Source organism: Alosa sapidissima, chromosome 5 (genome assembly GCF_018492685.1).
Source record: "Alosa sapidissima isolate fAloSap1 chromosome 5, fAloSap1.pri, whole genome shotgun sequence".
Taxonomy (NCBI): domain Eukaryota; kingdom Metazoa; phylum Chordata; class Actinopteri; order Clupeiformes; family Clupeidae; genus Alosa; species Alosa sapidissima.
In genome coordinates this window covers 31,437,029-31,455,943 of record NC_055961.1, presented here as the reverse complement: position 1 = coordinate 31,455,943, position 18,915 = coordinate 31,437,029, and the positions used below count along the sequence as shown (strand labels likewise).

Sequence of the window (18,915 nt, the reverse complement as noted above, 5' to 3'; positions counted from 1 at the left end):
GGTGGTGGCTTGTCCTGAGAACGGAGCGGAGTGGAGTGCGCTATAAAAGAGCCTCACCCTGTGGAAGGGGAACCATATTAAAAGCTCACTCGACAGCGCCATCATTTCTGTTTTATAAGGACGGGCATAAAAAGAGACACCTGTCTCTCGTTAAAGACACGCAGGCTGGAAGTCCCGGTGGCTGGCAACAGTGTCATCTGCCCTGCCTCCTACAGAAGAACCAGAAGGCACCGCACCGCACTTTTTTTTTTACTTGGGACTTTTTTTTTTTTTTACTTTAGTACTAAGGGACTATTTTCTGGGAGACTATTTTTTTCTTTTTGCCTCAGTAGTGTGGCGGCATTGGTTGGGGAGAGGAACCCGAGAGTTAATATCGGTGTATAGTATAAGGAAGGATCATTAGCTACTTTGACATTGGTATAGCGGTATAGCAGCTAGAGTGAGCTGAGGTGATGGGAGATGATAGGAACAGGTTGCTCAGGGTGGAGGAGAGAAGGGCAAGAGAAGAGAGGAGAGGGGAGGAGAGAGGTGGAAGGGGTGGGCTGGAGTCGGACTCTCCGAGTGGGAGCAGGAGGGAAAATGAATGGGCAGGCAGGACTGGTTACAGAGCAGAGCCGTCATGACCAGGGCCCTCTGATCCACCCTCCACAACACTTTCCATATGTCTCGCCCTAAATGCACTCCTTCATCTCTCACTCAACTTATTCACTCTCTCTCTCTCTCTCTCACTCACTCACACTCTCTCTTTCTCTGATAGACACATCATGTGTGTTAAACATGTAATGGTACAATTGAACAGAATATATATTGTGTTTAAAGCATTCAAATTTAATAGTAGTTATAAAATAATAAGGAAAACAATAGAACAGATTGTACTACTAAATAATACTAATCAAGTAAATAAAAATACTACTGCTAGTACTTACTACCACTGCTACTACCACCACCACTACCACTGGTAAGCTAAAAATGAAGGGTTTTGGTGATGAGGTTATGGTCAAACAAGAGCCCAGGTTGTGGCAGAGAGCCACATCTACCATTCCATCTCTCCCTCGCCAGCCGAGCCTTTTTGACGTCCTCCCTCCCACTTGTCTGGGACTTTTGCCGCCTTTTGGCCGTCTGTTCGCTCCTCCGTAAATATTTGACCGCTGCTCGGAAAACCAGAACAACCAACAAAAAAAATAAAAAATCTAAATTCTTCCCTTCCTCTCCTCCCTACCTCTTAAGATGAGCCTGAGCAGGATTCCGATCAGAACTTCCTGAAGGTAGAGAGGTAGGAAGTCATGAGTCATGCTAAGCACTCCCTGCCTCCCACATCACACACACTAAAGGCCTCAAAAAAAGAGAGAAAAATGTTTGCACTAAGACTCCTATATTTTAAACATGGCGCGGTGCGGGGAGTGAGCTGAGATGGAGGGTGCGGGGAGTGAGCTGAGATGGAGGGTGCGGGGAGTGAGCTGAGATGGAGGGAGAGCCGTGCGGAGGAAGTTGGAGGGGCTTTGTGTGTACATGGCCCTTGCTACTAGGAAAGAGGGATCATTGAAACACTAACAATTGCTGGGGTTGGAGAGCCTCTTACTGGTGTTGGAAGGGAAGCACGGTGTTTATCTTCACCCTCGCCTTTGAAATGGATAGTGTGAGCCTGAGGGGAGTGTGTGTGTGTGTGTGTGTGTACATGCACACACAAGTGCAGGGCTTTGATACGCATTGTGTTCTGTTTCGAAGGTGGGTTTACTGGTACAGTGGAAAGAATGAAGGCCGGCCACACAAAACGCACAGCTGAACCATCGCCATGGCGACAGGCGGCCCTGCTTTTGTTCACCCCACCCCCCCCCCCCCCACCCCACACACACATATACATACACACACACACACACACACACACACACACACACACAAGCATCGTTGACTTTTGTCTGTAGGAATCTACACGATTTAATCGTTTGTTCACTCGCTCTCTCACTCCTTTTGCTTCTACTTCCTGGGTCAAGGGTCATACTGTGGTTTAAATGGGCCATAATCCACTATTACTCCTTCCTCTCCCTCATCTCCCTCTTGATACGGTGGTGGTGGGGGTCTGAAAAGTCACAGAAGAACAGAGGAATTTGTGCCGACTGTACCAAACAACTATCTGCTTAATTTCTGATATCACTCAGGAGGAAACCTTCTTCTCTCTTCTCTCTTCTCTCTCTCTTTCTCTTTTTTCTCTCTTTCTCTCTTTCTTTCTTTCTTTCTTTCTTTCTCTCTCTCTCTCTCTCTCTCTCTCTCGCCTTCTCTGAGCTCTCCCTAGTTTGTGCAGCACAGTGTTGCTTTTGTTGGCTGTCTCTAAAGCCTGCACTTCAGATAGCTGTGTTTGGCCAGTGTTATTGTCTTTTCCCTGGGAGATATTCAGGAGTGTTGCTGCAATAGGACATCTGGATCAAGAGCGGCGAGCCTTCCTTGCATCCAGGCTTTCGAGAAAAGAACGGCTGTTCTTTTTCAGCACGTGTGTGTGTGTGTGTGTGTGTGTGTGTGTGTGTGTGTGTGTGTGTGTGTGTGTGTGTGTGTGTGTGTGTGTGTACGTGCATGCGTGTGCGCCCAAGTGTTTAAGCATGCGCCGTCTTTTTTGTCGTTCGCCTCGTTTTGCCTCGCCGACCGTCTGCTAATGTTTGTTTTTGCCCCTGACACTCTTGCGTGTCTGTGAATGTATCTGTGAGCCCGTGTCTTTGTGTCTGCATCGGAATGCCCCCCTCTCTCCCTCCCACCCCCCCTCCTCCCCTCCATGTTTGTGCCTTTTGCTGGAGTGTGTGTGTGCAAGCCCGAGCCGTCCCACTTTTGTCCCCCCTCGGGGACGGTAGCAGGTCAGTGGTGCAGTAAAGCGTGTCCCAGCCCCGGGGCTCTGGCCCAGTCCCTGTCCGGCCGGCCTCCCCTGCAGCCTTTCTCTCCGCGTGTGTGTGTGTGTGTGTGTGTGTGTGTGTGTGTGTTTGTGGCGAGTGTCACCAGGGACGCTGCTCCCCCTGCTGGTCACTAGCTCACGCAGCACCTTTGGTCCATGTGATATCCCTTGGACACAAACAGCACAGGTGCTCGGAATACAGGCGCTCTGGGCCAGCATAGTGCATCTGCCCAGGACTCACGGGAAAGTGGCTGATTTGACTTGGCTGACTATGGAAGTTGTTCGGTTCTTAAGACTCTCCATACAGCTACAATCTTGCCCAATCCCCCCCACCAACATGCTTGTTCTGGACACTTTGACTGTTTGCATTTGGTAATGCGTCACAGACGGTCCACATCGTAGACCCTGTCCTAGCTTGTTGCGGAGGTGTCTCTTTGGACGCCAGTGAAGGGGAAGACACATGAAGCGCACACGCTCTTGGCACAGCGGCCCGCTGCTCCTCTCTGATGTGAGTCCACTGCCGTCACCGAGTGCCTTGCTTTCCCCCTCGTGTCCGCCATCTCACGGCGGCCGCTGCCTGGACCCCGGCCTGGCGCTGTCAGCGCAGACACACAGGGGAGAAACCCGACGCGCCTGTTGTTTTGACAGGATTGAAGTGGGTTATGCCTCTTGTTCCCCATTGCACGTCAGGCGCGTTTGCTTTTTCCAGTTTTCTATGTGTCGACGGCCTCTTGATTTTCCAGGAAGCAGCCACCCCCCCCCCCCGCCCCCATCTAAATCCGAAGGCAGACTGTGACTGCAGGAGGCTGTGGTCCATTGTGAACAGCCAGGGCAAGAGGCAGAGCTGCAGCTTGACCCCTGGCAGTTTTTGCCCATCATGGTCTGAAAAGCACCACTTCTCTGCTGCTGCTTCTGAATCACGACCCTCACTAGGCTATAAACCCACACAGAGAACTCTGCATGGGGCTGTATGAAACGGCAAATAAATTAGTTTTCATTGCACACATTGTGCGTATATGTGGGGAAGGAACAGGGCATTTTGTGGGGTAAGGGGATAGGGGGGGTGCTTGTCCCCTGGAAACGCTGACATTTAGAAGTAAAGGACCTCCCTGCTCATGGATCCCCAGCGTTACTGTCATAGCTCTCCCTCTGCACCCCCACCCCACCCCACCACAAGCCACTCCACTGAGAGACAGCTTGGGTTTCTGCCCCGCAGGGCCTAGCGCTCGCATGCGACGGAGCTGAGGTTTAAATCTACTCACTCACTCTCACACACACACACACACACACACACACACATACATAGAGCGTTTCCATTCCAGCTTAGCTCGACGGCAAACTCCACGTGCTCCTTTCTATGGCTCGCCGCAGTGAGCTGAGTGGGGGTCACACGCATGTTAAACACGCGACTGGGGTTACCATTTACTGGGAAGGTGTGCTGCTAGCTGATATGGCAGAAAACTCTGGTTGACCCTGAAACGTTTCCTGAACGCCGCTTGTAGTGGGGAGAACGCCGGGGTTGTTGCCTTAAGTTCTGGAAGTTATTTTGCATGTGGTCCTCTGCTAAGTAAATTAAGGCAGAATCATTGGAAGGCAAGACTATTGTAATCTATTGTGGCGAAGGAGCTTGAATATACCAGATGCTGGCCGAAGGATTTACCATGGAAATGCGCAGACCATTTATGACTGACAATAAAAGAGACGAGAGGCCTGAAAGCTCAACTGCATTTTGCAGCGTCACACAACCTATGCCATGGCAACGCTTCTGTTTGAGCAGGAAATGCCCTCTCTTCTCATTTTGCTCTCTTAGCCTTTATTCCTCTGTGTCTCTCTCTCTCTCACTCACACACACACACACACACACACACACACACACACACACCCTCTCCCTCTGTTCATACAGTGTGTGGGTGCTTTATACATTCTGATATGTACTTCATACATAAACAAAGTTCACTATTGATACGCACAATCTGCACTAGTTGATTTTTTTAAATATGTGTAGTTGAATTATGGACAGTTATCTATGTTTGTATAGAGTGCATGTGCATTGTGGAGTGTTTTGGCGGACATGGCCTGTCTTTTGGCAAAGTCGCAGGTGTCTTTCTGATTGAGCCGTCTGTCTGGCGGGCTGGGCTGGGCCGGGCCACGGAGCCTGTTTGGACCGCTGTCTGTGTGAGGGGCCCAGCTGTGAGGCGGACAGGGGGAACGCTGACGTCTCCGCTGGAAACTGGGTCGGAACACCGGCTGGGTTCCTGGCCAAATATTTTGGTGCTGCTGGGGTGGGGGGACGTTTTGTAGCTGAGTGGGAGGGAGGTTGGGAGAGGAGGACTTGGGTTAATCGAATTCCTCCTCCGAAGAACACTCACTTGGCCAGCTCTCTGCGCCTCGGAGGGACGAGGCCTTTGAAGGAGCTTGATCCTCTCCCTCATTAGCTCACTCTCCAGGCTCCGCCATTCAGCTCCGCTGCAGGTGTGCCTGGCTAAGTAGCTTCTCCTCCCAGCTTTTAGCTTCATTTCACTTGTTTTTTCCTCCCTTCTCTCTCTCGCTCACCCCTCCTTCTCCCTCCCCCTTTCCTTCTTCCTCCCTCTTTACCTCTTCCTCTCGCTCTCTTTCTCTCAAAAAATTGTCATCATGCGTATGCATGCTTTTAAAAAAAAACGAAGCTGCCTTGCAACTTGAGTGGATTTAAATTGAAGGGTAGGGAGTGATCAGAGGCGCAGGCTGCCTTTGGTTGCCTCTAACGCACACTGACACGACCGCCGAGCCTGAGCTCCCTCCTGGCAGCCGATGGAACAAGAAAGCGGCCCTCCACCACGGCTGGCACACGAAGAAAGGAGACCCACAGGGCAAACAGGAGGGAGAAAAAATATTGACTTCTCACCACAGCCGCTCTTTATTTTCCCTTGCTTACTGCGCCTCTGTTTGTCTTTGGGCCTGCGAGATTCTTGCCTTTGAGTATTTTTGGGGGCCGACTGTGATTGAACCGGAGAGGAATGCCTTTCATCGCGGGCTACAAACGGATGGAGAGGGAGAGAGAGAGCTTGTTGGTTGGCGAGTCTTAACAGATATATAGACGGTGGAATTGAGCATTGTTAGCATTGACAAGGCGGGACGGATGGGGTGCAAGTGTTTGCGTGCGCCGCGGTTTCTGCTCCCTGTGAAAACGGAGACTCAGTGATTTTTGGTTCCCAGGTCTCCTAGTCCCCCTCCACCCTTGAAAAGCCGAATGAAGATGGTTCTTTTGGGGTCAGTACGGCCTGCCCACACGGTTTATTTTCGTCCACAGTCATCTCGCCCCTCACTTTCGGAGACAAAAATACAAGTGAGGGATTATGGACAATGTTCCCTTTCTCTAGATTCTAAGTGGGTTTGGCATATACTTATGTTGGCACACCGAGGGAAAAAAAAGATAATGATTAGTTTTGGTAGGATTTCTAAACAAAAACGTCTTAGTTGGTCTGAAGTCAATACATGTATAATCAGTAAATGGCAGCTTGAAGTCAGTCTGAGTTTAGCACATCGGGCTAAGCTTGCCTTCAGTCACTCATTAAAATAGGCGGTCCATTCAAAAGGGCTCTTTATGTTTAGTTGTGAAACAAGCGTCTAAATTGATGCAGACTGGATGTAAACCAGATAACATTTGTGCATTAGCCACAGACTGCGATGCGGCCCTGAAGGACACAATTTCGATTGATTGGTGACTTTGATGAGACATTAAAAACAGAAGAGACAGATAAAGAACATTTATTAAAACCTTAGATTTTATACACATCATACAGCAGTCTATTGTGGTGAACTATACTTAAGAGTCTTCTCACTCACCCCTTCAGTATGTACTTAGGTATATTCTCTCTGGTTTGTTGTAACAATACCACCATGTCCTGACTTAACCAAGGTTTATACATTGATTTTGCAAATTTCTTCAGCTATGAGGTTTATACACAGGGGCGAGCTATACATGGGAATGCATTTGTTTTCTTCATTCTTCTTTCTGATAAAGCACCATATGATTCAGATTCATTGGGCACTGCAGTTAATACACAGGTGCGGTTAATGTTTTTTATTTTATCTGCATAAAACACTGTCCTGCGGTTTATACACAATGCGGCTAATACATGGGAAATGTCTGTTAACTAATGATACTGGCTGTGAATAGTCCTATGCGTCTTCACAAGGGTCTTGGGTGTGTGACACAGAGCAGGGGCTGTTAGGTGGCGCTGGCTTGTCAGATGTGGACGTAGCATAGCTGAGACTCAGTGGCCATGCCTCTGGCTCCATTTCAGAGATAAAGGAGTCTGGAGTCTCTCTGCCCCAAATGAAACAGGTTATTGTTCCGCAAAAAAGGGGGATACATCGCTTACGCTTTACTGATGTTTATGTTGAATGTTTTTAAAATGACTCAGTACTTCGATCAGCTGCCAACCTTGCCCCACCCTACCCCACCCCAACCCCCCAGAGTTTGTTGGACTTGCCAGGACCACCTCGTACGTTCATGGCATAAGAAAGTTGAAGTTGTTGTTTTGTATTGGCCTTTGTTGCTTTGTCCCAGTGGTTGGCCCTTCCCCCACCCTCTCCCCCTGCCATCCCCGACGGGGCGCTCGCTAGGCCTGCATGACCGCTGACATCAGTGCCCCCAGATGGGGTGCCAGCTGATGATGTCACCCGCCCATGGGTCTGTTGTAATTGTGGGATTTCCACTGCCTGACATCAGCAGGGGTGGGGTCCGAGTGGGGTGGGGTGGGGGGAGTCCCATGCACGTCTATGCCCAACCACACACAGGGTGTGCCGGTCTGGGACCTGGGAAGGGACGAGACAACCCCAGTGCATTCTGGGAGAATAAAACACACAGAAAAGGAAATCGGCTTTGGAACTGGGTAGAAACTCATGGGTATCCTATGGCAACCAGGGCATGGTGGCGTAGATATTTGACTGTCTGACAAAGACTAAGCCTTTAGCCACACAGGCAGCGCTCTCTAGCCTTAAGCTCTGGTTTATGTAAAGGGGGTTATTTGTTTTGAGGCATGTGGTTTGACCTCCATGTTTGGTCTTTGTGGAGTCTATCCCTCACTGTGCTTGGAGTTTTGCATCACCTTCATGCTCTCTGCGTTTTTGCATCTCTGTGTGTGTGTGTGTGTGTGTGAATGAGAGAGAGAGAAAGATGGAGGGAGAAATAAAGAGGTCTTTAGCACCTGTCATCTTTATAGGAAATGGAAGGGATGGAGGAGGTTTTTTCACTTTTCTTTTTTTTCTCGTCTTTGATAAGCCGCCTATTAGTCAAATATGCACCCACATGTTCAGGAAGAGACATGTATCATGCAGGAGACATCAGAGAGATGGGAATTCTGTCACACACACACACACACACTATGTGCATATGTACACACACAAACACCCACATCATTCACTCACAGCGGAGTCCAGTCAAAGGTTCTTATTTCACTTCCACATTGAAATTAAAGTTTACTAGAGCAAGTGAAGCTGAACAAGTCAATTTGAGTTGTCCAACTCCACTGGAATAGTTTTATGATCACCTCTGTGTGGAACATTAGTTCTACCGCTTTAACACTGTATATATCTATAAGCAGTGATGATCTGACTGACTCCTAACGTGTCTCTCCATCTCTCTCTCTCTCTCTCTCTCTCTCTCTCTCTCTCTCTCTCTCTCTCTCTCTCTCTCTCTCTCTCTCTCTCTCTCTCTCTCTCTACAATTCATTTTCTGTCTCTCCAGTCCCACCCATTGTCTCTGTGCAACACCAGTGAGGATGAGCGTCAGGAGAGCAAGTTCATCAGCATCGTCAAGCTGGAGAGCCCCGAACGCAATGTGCACCAGTGCCTGCCGCTGCTGCGCAAGGTAAGTCCGTCCACTCTCCTCTCCACTACTCTCCACTCCACCTCACCTGTGCTGTCCTGTGCTGTCCTGTGCTGTCCTGGAGGGGGCCTGACAAATAAAACAAACATCTACAGAATGAGAATCTGCCTGTTTTTTTTTATATCAAAGGATGCCCCCCATGTTGAAAGATCTTCTTTGTTGGGCCCCAGTCCAGAGACATTACCCACACTGTTCAAAACAGAGGAGATTCATTTTGGCCCTGACTTTGGCATCCACCATGGCTCTGGGTGGAGGAAGGGAGGGAGGGTGGGTGGAGGTTATCAGTCAGGGGAAGAGTGCTGGCCTGGGGGCTGCTTGGAAGGCAGGCCAGGGTCAGCTCCAGTGCTGCTGCCCCTGGGGGCTTCCTGCGGGAGGGGTGGGAGGGGGTAGTGAGGAGTGTTTTTTGGCGCTAGATGTGAGAGAGATCAGTGAGACAGCTGTCACTTGAGTCATCCTGGCCAGAGGGAGGGGGGGGGGGGGGAGAGAGAGAGAGAGAGGAGCCGGCCAGCTGCTGTTTCTGGTGTCTTCTGTTTCAAATAAAAAAATGTAAAAAAAGAGAGAGAGAGTTGAAAGGTCAGGTTAAGAGGTGTGATAGTGGGGTCGTGCTGTGCAAGTGGGCTGTATATATTTATTGCCAGCCTGTAGTGAGGCCGCAGTTCCAGCATTGCTTGGCTTAGCTGGTCGAGGGGAAAAGTTCAACACCGTGTGTGTTGCTTGCTTTGTGTGAAGGCACATTTTGTACGGTACTTCACGTGTTGACAAGACTAAGTGACGGTGTCTGGCCAAAACCAAAGGCATGTGCAGAATCTCACTCCCAAACTGGGCCAGCTGCTTCAGGTGCTAGCGGGACTGGGAGTGTTTGTGCGGAGGCCTGGGTTATCGGTGATGGTGAACAAGCGAAAGATATTAACAGCAACACTTTGTTGATCCCTAAACACAGTGTGGTTGTGGCCCCCTGAGATGAATCATGAGAATGTTGCCTAGCCTTGTTGAGTCTGAGCTATATTAAACAACAAAGGAAATCGTTGCAAACCACAAGGTATTCCAAGTATGTGGTTTAGTGATGAACCTAGCAAAGTTAACCGAAGTGGTAAACCTTCTAAGAGAAGAACCCTAGGACTACATGCTCCTAGCAAAACAAAACCATTAGGACCCTTTTATTAGGAGGTTTATCACCAAACCACGTTCTTCAAAAATATCAGTTTCAGTACTGCAACATTATGTATGTTAGACTTTAGTAATGCACATGCTTTACAGTCTACTTAACCCTTAAAGGAGTACCGTCACACCGGTGTGACAGGAATGTTGAGAAATGAACATTCTAAAGAATATCTGGGTTCATTGAATTCAACATAGAATTTTAGAACCTTCAATTGTTGCGGAACTTAGAACGTTCAAAAACCACCTTTTAAGGGTTAAACTGCATGTCAGGTTCATCAACATCTTATTTGACCGCTGTGTTTTCTTCGCTGTCTCTGGCCCATCCTGCTTTATCATAGCGCTCATTTGAAACCTATAGATAAATGGACAACCACAGAGGCTTTGCCCAGGGCTCAAAATAGTCCCCTGGCCACCAAACCAAATACAGCTTGCCACTGTGGCGTATAAAGTTTCCTTTGTTTGAGTTTTGGTTTTGTGCGACGGGTCCCATCCCTGCCATCTTCGCTCATCCCAAGGACACACTGGATTCCTCCTCTGATTTGTGGTCGGCCGGGTTTCTTTCTTTTCCCTCCGTGGGGATTGGAAGGGCTCTGGAGGCCTCTGGCCTCGCGACACAGAAACATTCAATTACAATCAGCCTGTGTCCCGTAGGATCTCGGAGAGGGGGTCCAGCTCTGGGCAAACATTTGGATTCCCTTAAATCTCGCTATGAGACAATGGCAAGGGCTAGACTAAACTGCTTTGAGTTGAGCAATTTCTCAATCTCTTGTTTCTTAGAGCTTGTCTGCCCATTTCAGCACTGTTAAGCTTCCATAGCGTGACCTAAACTGACCAGAGGAATAAACACGACCCTTATGATGTACCGCTGTGTCTACACCCGGGTGACGAAATGTCCTGTACATTTTGCCCACCTCTTTTATGGTAGCAGACTGACCCATTTGAACATAGACATTCTTGTCTGACTAGGCATGTCATGTGTACATCCATTTGTTTACTGTAGTGATATACTGTAAAAACTGAAAGGGATATACTGTACACTGTATGTGCTGCTGTTTATTTGAAACATTCCTGGACTTGTATCCTTGCTCCAGACTTCACCACATCGGAGCGCTTACCTTAACATTCGATTCAGATGAGAAATGAGAACCAGGAGGGAGAACTTTGCCATCTTGGCAGTGCCCGGCTGGGAGCTGCTCTCTGCGGCCTGGTGACGATGCCAGTGTGGCGCCTCAGCTGATCCCCCCTCTCAGAGACGCAGCTTGGCACCCGAGACTTGCCGACTCTCCATCGCTCCACTCCGGAACGCCACTGGAATGACAACCGACTTCCAAATATTTACTCCAAGAGCCTCTCTTTGAGCGCATCTCTCCAGACTCCAATTCACTCGGCCCAAATATATCTTTGGTCTTAATCGATCCAAAATGGAATCGATAGTTTGTTTTTGTCAGTTTTTTTGTATACAGAAGATAAGTGCGTGGTAGAGTCTGTGTCGTAATTATAGCAGCTAACTTTGAAGGAGGAAAAAAAAATCCATGTCAGTCTCCTTTAGCAAACAGCTAATCCACAAAAGCTCCTATCTTTTCTACTTGCCTGAGAAGAATAGCAGAGCATGTCTCTTTTTGAACATGGCTCTGAGTGAGTAGAATGATCGGGGAGGCTTGACCCATGTCTCAACTTGTTGGGTTCCTTACAGTACATTTGGTATTGATGCTCCCCCTTGTTAGATGAAAGGGAGCAATGACCTCGGCCTAATCCTGCTTTGCTTTTGAAATGAGAATGGAAAAAGGAAAGAGAAAAATATGCAAGGACTGAGTGGTCTGTGTGTTTGTGTGTATGTTTGTGTGTGTGTCTTTTTGTGTCTGTGTTTGTGAAAGAGGGAATGTGAGTGTGTGTTTGTTTGTGTGTGAACTGCATGTGATCTCTCTGTGTGTGTGTGTGTGTGTGTGTGTGTTTCTAAGCTTTACAAGCTGTTGCTTGATGTTTTACAGATTTTGATTACAGTGACATCTTGTTTAGGGGCGGAGGACTAAAAGAGGATATGCCCAAAGCCTGCTGTGTGTGTCCATGTCCATTGATCTGTGCATGCTGAGGAAGGCATCAGAAGAGTCGCAGAGTAGTCACAGGAAGTGTTAGAGAAGGGGAAATCCGCAGACATAGGAATAAGTCTGGCTCCTGTAGAAACCGTTTTTGTCCTCTTCCTTTGATGGTATTTGTGTGTGACTCTGTCTGTGTGTGTGTGTGTCTGTGTCTGTGTCTGTGTATGAGTGCACCAAGGGAGTGTGATTGCAGCGTTGTTGACCGTAGATTTCTCCTGTGTGGCTTTTTCATTTTTTTTCCCTCTCTGAGTGGACACTGGAAATATGTCTACCTGTTTTTTTCCTCCTCGTAAGAGAGTCTAAATCTTATTGGAGGCGTTTCAGGAACAGGGGCCTAGGAACATCTGGAAAATGGCCTCACGAACGAAGAGGCTTAGAAGGGCAAATGCAAAAAGCAGTGTACACATAAAAATTGTCATTTTGCAATGAACTATCCCGAATGCTCCTCGACGACACCACACAAACCATTATTTGAAACCCTGTTGTAAGCCAAAGCATCTCACTGTACTGGGTCCAGACAATATCCTTCAGTAAAGTGCTCTTGAACGCTTTGTGGAAGGAACTGAATGGACATGTGTGCGTGCTGGCCGGACTTCTGGGAGATTTTTTGGTGCCCTGGACCACCATCTTCCAAGCCTCTGCTCGCCTGCGCAACACTTTTTCCCTCTTGTCCTCTTTCAATCTCTCTCTCTTCCTCTCTGAGTTTTTGCCAGAGTACTTTTATGCACCTTGAGTTCCCTTTTAAAAGCTTTGAAGCGTGCCCAAGACAACAGGGAGAGGAGAGGACCCTGTGAAGGCCTAAAAAGACTATTTCTCAGTAACGACAAATGATGAAAACCTCTCCGCGTTTTTCTCTCCCCTCTCTGTCTTTGGGCAAGCGGGTTGCAGTGTCTGCGCTTGACTCAACAGCTTTTGCCCATCTGGCTTCATGTGGGTTTCAGTGTCTGTCTGTTTGTCTGTCTGAAAACAGGTGGGAGTTTGAGTTGTTTTGCATTAGTTTATAGCACTTATGCACATGAACGAGTGTCAGCATAGTGAAGTCACCTTCGTATAGCGTCTATGATGTGATTTCCTGTGATGCTCACATGTTACCCCCCACACACACACACACACACAACAAACACAAACACACACACACACACACAATCCAACTACTCTCCAATCCCACACCATCTCAAGGACCGGCAGTCTCCGGTGTGAGTTTGGCCCTGCCCCCCCCCCCCGTCTCTCTCTCTCTCTCTCTCGCTCTCTCGCTCTTTCTTCCCTTGGGTGTTTGCGCCAGCATGTGTTTTGTGCATCTGTTATGCTTGCTGATGGGGCATGATATGCGTGGTGATCCCAGTGCGAGCGTTGAAGGCAACGCATACTCTATAAGCTCCCTCCTGAGCCGTAATGAAAAGCACCCTGGAAACCTTGAAGGTCTCTTAGAAACCCTCGCTCTCTCTTCTCCTCCTCCATTTCAAATCACTTCCTCTCTCTCTCTTTCTCTCTCTCCACTTTCTCCAATTTAAATAACTCTCTCTCTCTGTGTCTCTGTCTCTCTCTCTCTCGGTTTCGTGGAATATATTTATTCCATCTCACAGCAAGTCAGGGACGACCACCTCCGCAGTTCCGTGCTCTGCAGCCTATAGAGTTCCCAGTGTGCTCAGCGGTGGGTGTTTGGCGTCTCGCGCAGCTGTAGCCATCCTCCTCCTCCCAGTGTCCTCAGGGCTCCACCCCACTGCTGACAGTGCTGTTAATGAAGTTTTTCTTTCTCTCCTCTTGTTTATTTCTTTCCTGTCTCTGTATCTTGGTCTCTCTCATGTCTCTTTCTCTCTTTTTTCTTTCTCTATCTCTGCATTCTTTCCTCCTCCCTCCCTCTCTTGCCCTCCTCCCTCTCTTGCCCATCTCCATGGCTGTTGTGTAAGGTGGATCCTCAGTGCTCTGATGTGTTTTCGCCGAAGGCTCGTTTTGGGTCCTGTTGTGCCGACGAAGCCCAAACAACACACTGGTCCTCAATCTGCTGTTCCCATGGTGCCTCTGTGTCTATCTGTCTGTCTGCCTGTCTGTCTCTCTCTCTCTCTGTCTGTCTGTCTCTCTGGCTTTGTCTCTTTGCCTGTCTGCCTGTCTGTCTGTGAGGCCTTCAGCTCGTGCGTCTGCACCGCTATCACCAAATACCAAAACGAGCTTCTCATTCTGCCAACACCCCCCCCCCCCCCAAGACGGTTTGGTCTCTGGTTTGCCGCCGCAGGAGGGCCGGCTGAGTGAGGCTCCGGCAGAAAAGTGACGGCGGCGGTTCTGTCACTCCGGCGCGCGGATGGCGAGGTCGCCGCAGCGCTTGGCTTCAGGAGCACGGGGAGGCAGCATGGTAGCAATTTTGACATCAGCAATTTGTATTTAGCGTCCAGGCATTGTAAAAATATGATGGCTATGACCTCAAGACAATTTATAACTTGAGCATGAGCATCCAAGATCCAAATGACAGGACTGTCAGAAAGCCTCGCAGCAGACTGTTCATCTTAAGTGTACATTTGCTGCTGAACACTTAATGAGAAACAGGAATTGTGCATGGCTGGATCTGACTATTGTCAGCACATATTAAACTGCTCTTTGTGTGTGTGTGTGTGTTTGCGTGCATTCTTTTGTTTGTGAGTGTGTGTGTGTGTGTGTGTGTGTGTGTGTGTGTGTGGTGTGTGTCTGTCTCTGTCTCTGTCTCTGCATATGCATCTGTGTGTGTTGCCATGAGTGTGTTTGCATATGTGTGTGAGTGAGAAAGTGTATGTATTTATGTTTAACTCCATGAGTATGTGCATGTATCTGTGTGTCTCAACATCAAAGAAGACCAAATGAAGCTTCACAGATGTCAGTGATACTGAGCTCACCCACTCTGCATACACCCCCCCCCCCCCCCCGCATGTGCGTGACTGGCCTTTCAGAGCACTTGTCGCTAGCTAGCGCAGGCCCAGTTGTCGTGGCTCTCCCCAGAGCATCTGCGGCGTTTGAAGCCCAAGGCCAGCCCTTGCGGGGCGATAAGTCTTCCGTTGTCATCGCACACACATACACACGGACACACACGGACACACACGGACACATGCACACACGCACACACGCACGCAGACAGAGTTTCCCGTGGGAATGAGCCATACTCTACAGCCAGCCTGCCAGTGTCAGCCAATGGCAGTAGTAGAAGCAGTAGTATTGTGCAGAGGACAATCATCTGACATGACATCACTTCCTTTTTAACTGGACTAACTCTCACTTATCTGCACACCTGCAAAGTGTTTTCGCCCCTGCAGTGCACAGGGAAGGGTGTGTGTGTGTGAGAGAATATTTTGTCGATGCTCGTATCATTTCCTCTGCTGGTCCTGCCTCAGTTGTGGTCCGCACCTCCACCAGAGGGGGAGGAGGGCAGGGCGTTATCCCAGATACAGTCATGTGCCGTTGGGGCGCCAGGGCTCCCAGGGCTCCCAGAGGAGCGGGGCTTTGGGAGAGAATGGAGCCAATCTGGCTTCATTGCCAGGCCCAAACGCACAATAAGCCTCCACTGAGCTCTGTCGAAGTTTGGCGCTCCAAGCCTCAGGCACTGAGCAACGCAAACACACACACACACACACACATACTCACTCTCTCTCAACCCAACCCACTCACACAGACACACACATGCATACACAAACCCCTACACACTCACGTACACACACTCTCACTCACTCTCACTCACAAACACACACACACACACTCACACACACACACTACACACTCATACTACACACACAAATGCATACACAAATCCCTACACACTCACGTACACACACACATTCATTCTCACTTGCTCGCTCACAAACACACACACACACACACACACACACACACACACACAAACACCAACTTCATCACTAAAGGTGGCATATTTCCATTTGTTTACTTAATTACAGCCTTGGTAAGCTCCAGCCCCCACCCCCGTCATGATGGCCTGATGGTGAGGGGGGAGACACGGCATCACAAGGGGCCATTTCCTGTTCCTTCACCCCCCTGGCTTTTCTCTTCTCTAATGCAAGTGCCCCATTCAAACTGCAAAGGTGTCATATAGACATCAGAAGCCTGGCGGCCAAGTTCACAGGGCAGTCATGTGGACCCCATCCGAGAGAGAGAGAGAGAGAAAGATGGAGAGAGAGAGAGAGAAAGATGGAGAGAGAGAGAAAGATGGAGAGAGAGAAAGAAACGGAGAAAGAGAAGAGAGAGGATGGAGAGAGAGCGAGAAGTGATAGCATGGCGTGTATCAAAGCCTGACTCTGTGGCGTCTCTCGCAGTACCTCAGTGGCTCCGCCACCAGAGGATTAGCCGGGCAAAGGAGCCTGCTTCACTATTCACAAATCACCTTTTCAGTCGGGCCCAATTGTAAAGGCCGCAACAATACGCCGCGAATGCTTCAGGTTCCTCTCTCATTGAGGTATTGGGGGGGGCACATTCCTTTCTTTTGAGCGAAACGCACTCCCTGCAAAAACAAGGGCTCCACAGGGGCGCCTTAATACCACCTGAGGCCTCTGGGCTATATGTTGTTAAGCCCCCCCACCCCCCCAAACCGAAAAAAATAATTATGATTAAATGATACCCGGCCCGCGATCTGACCCGCCTATTTACATAACGTGCGCTTTTGGTTAATATAGCCTAACATGCAGTGTAGCCATTATTGAACCTATGTAAAACCTTTACATAAACAGGAACAGAAAGCCCTCCTTAATAACGTACAGCCTACCTATGACATCGCTTATCAAAGAGGCTAGCCTACTGCACGACAAGCGTTGAACTTTTACAACACAGGCTGTAGACTAAGTTAAAAGATGGGTTACACATATGGACGTTTCAAGCTTTTCAAAAGTGCATGTGTTTGTCGTGTCATTGGCTACCTTATGCATTATCACTACACTAACCTATGGAGACATATCTCACGTTAACAATGGAGAAAACATAATGGGTTAGTACAAGCTTAGTTTTTGGTGAACGGAGATGCAGATCACATTCTTTGCGCAACAGCCCGTGTTCTGCGTTCACTCCAGTGAGACAAGTGAAATACATGTTTTTAAAGCCGTTTCATTGCCAGGCTAATTGCTACGATATTTACCTGCTATGCCTTCTGTTTTCATGGACAGTTACAGGAATTCACGTCATTCGTTTATCATTGCTTCTATCCTACCCACGTTATCTCCAGAGTTTGTAAGTTTGTCATTCAGTTTTTCAGCCTCTCCTCTAGCTCCTCTACACACCCGTTGGGATTTATTAAGTTTTGTTACATTTTGTTACACTTTAGAAGTGAAGACAAAGGGGGCCTCTGCATGGATGTCATGAGCGATGTGCTCAATTATTTAGGCTAGCTCCAGAGTAGGCTAATGACCGACACCGCGAATACAGACACGGCCGTTTGTTGTTATTGATTACCATTATTATTTCCCATTTAGGTTTTTTTCTTCTTTTTGCTTTGCTCCCCCGGCTTCTGTAATCTGTCTATTCAGTAATGCAGGTGTGTGAGGAGAGAGACAGAGACAGAGAGATCCGCCAGTGATGGATGGATGGAGTCGGGGCACTTTGTGAGCTGATGAAGGGGGAAGCCGAGGCCAGGGGGGGGGGGTTGAAGAGGCCTGGGGGTGGTGAGGTGAGACGAGAGCAGGGGCCACTTCCTCAAGCCTGCAACCAGGGCCCCGGCCTCCCCCCTTAGCCCAGCTGAATGTCAGGGGTGAGGAGACTGAGGAACCGGCCTCCCTCACACAGCTGCGGCTCTCAGACTTCCCTTGGCTTCTCCAGAAAATACTGTTCCTGTCACTGCATATTTATTGAAGGTGAAGAGGTTTACAAGTTTGCAAGCTACAGCAGTGGTCGATGAATGGATTGGGGTTTGGGGGAAGGGGAGGGGGGGGGTCTTGGTGGTAGGAGAAGAACGTCAACATCAAAAGGCTACTTGTGTGGCCAGACGGACACCTTGGGAGGCGTTACTGCTGTGCCTCTGGTCCATTTGAGCACTGCTGGCTGTAAGGCGAACGCCTCCTAACCTGTGGGGGTCAGGGGTCACGGCCGAGCAGATGTCACAGGCATTGTTAGCATTCAGAAGGGCTACAGGCAATGCAGTCGAGTAGATTTACACTCTTTATTCCCTCTGACATCAGAGAGAGAGAGAGAGAGAGACTGCTTTGGCAACATTGTAAAACTTTTTTTGTAAAAAAGTCATGCCAATAAAGCTCATTGAATTGAATTGAGAGAGAGAGAGAGAGAGAGAGAGAGAGAGAGAGAGAGAGAGAGATGATGGTGGTGAAGGTAATGTCTTACCTTGTGTAGTCTGTGTGCTGTAGACGTGCAGCTCTGTATAGAACTGAAGAAGCATATGGAACGATGACTGCTCAAGAACTCAGTGGAATGATTCCAGACCCTTAGGCTCTTTAGACACACACACACATCACTCTTGACTCTTGCACTAGACATAATGTTCTGTTTCTTAAATGTTATGTTCAGAAAATGTTTTGGTAGTACAGATAGTTTTGTCTTGCCAGTGGAATTTAGTTGAATATGAACTTGAGACAGAGAGGGGAAAACAAAAAAAACAATATTGACTACACATTAATCCCTATTGCTAATCTTATCTAATCTAATCTTATGAAGACCAAAACACAAATCAATGCATCTCACTATTATATGAGAAAGAGAGAGAGAGAGAGAGAAGTTGTGAGGGGGTGGTGGTGTCTTCTCTTCTCTTCCTGTGTGCTGTGTGCGGGTGTGATCTCAGCCCCCTGTAATTAATCAGCTCTAGGCCACAGCACTGTTCGACTCGGAGACGAAAGGAAAACCCTGAGGAATGCCGCCTGATTAGAAGCCTTGCATGTCACTCTCCTGCTCATCTGCCTTTCTCTCTCTCTTTTCTCTCTCTCTCTCTCTCTCTCTCTCTCTCT

General features: G+C 48.6%; 1 protein-coding gene across 1 annotated transcript in view; it reads left to right on the top strand.

Annotated features, from left to right (window-relative positions):
• The window catches only part of LOC121709837 (E3 ubiquitin-protein ligase RNF43), a 76,457-nt gene that overhangs the window by 37,936 nt on the left and 19,606 nt on the right, over nt 1-18,915 (top strand). Inside the window, exon 2 of the mRNA XM_042093464.1 lies at nt 8,607-8,729. Within this exon, the coding sequence (XP_041949398.1) occupies nt 8,607-8,729 (123 nt within the window). The remainder of the gene's footprint in view (nt 1-8,606; nt 8,730-18,915) is intronic.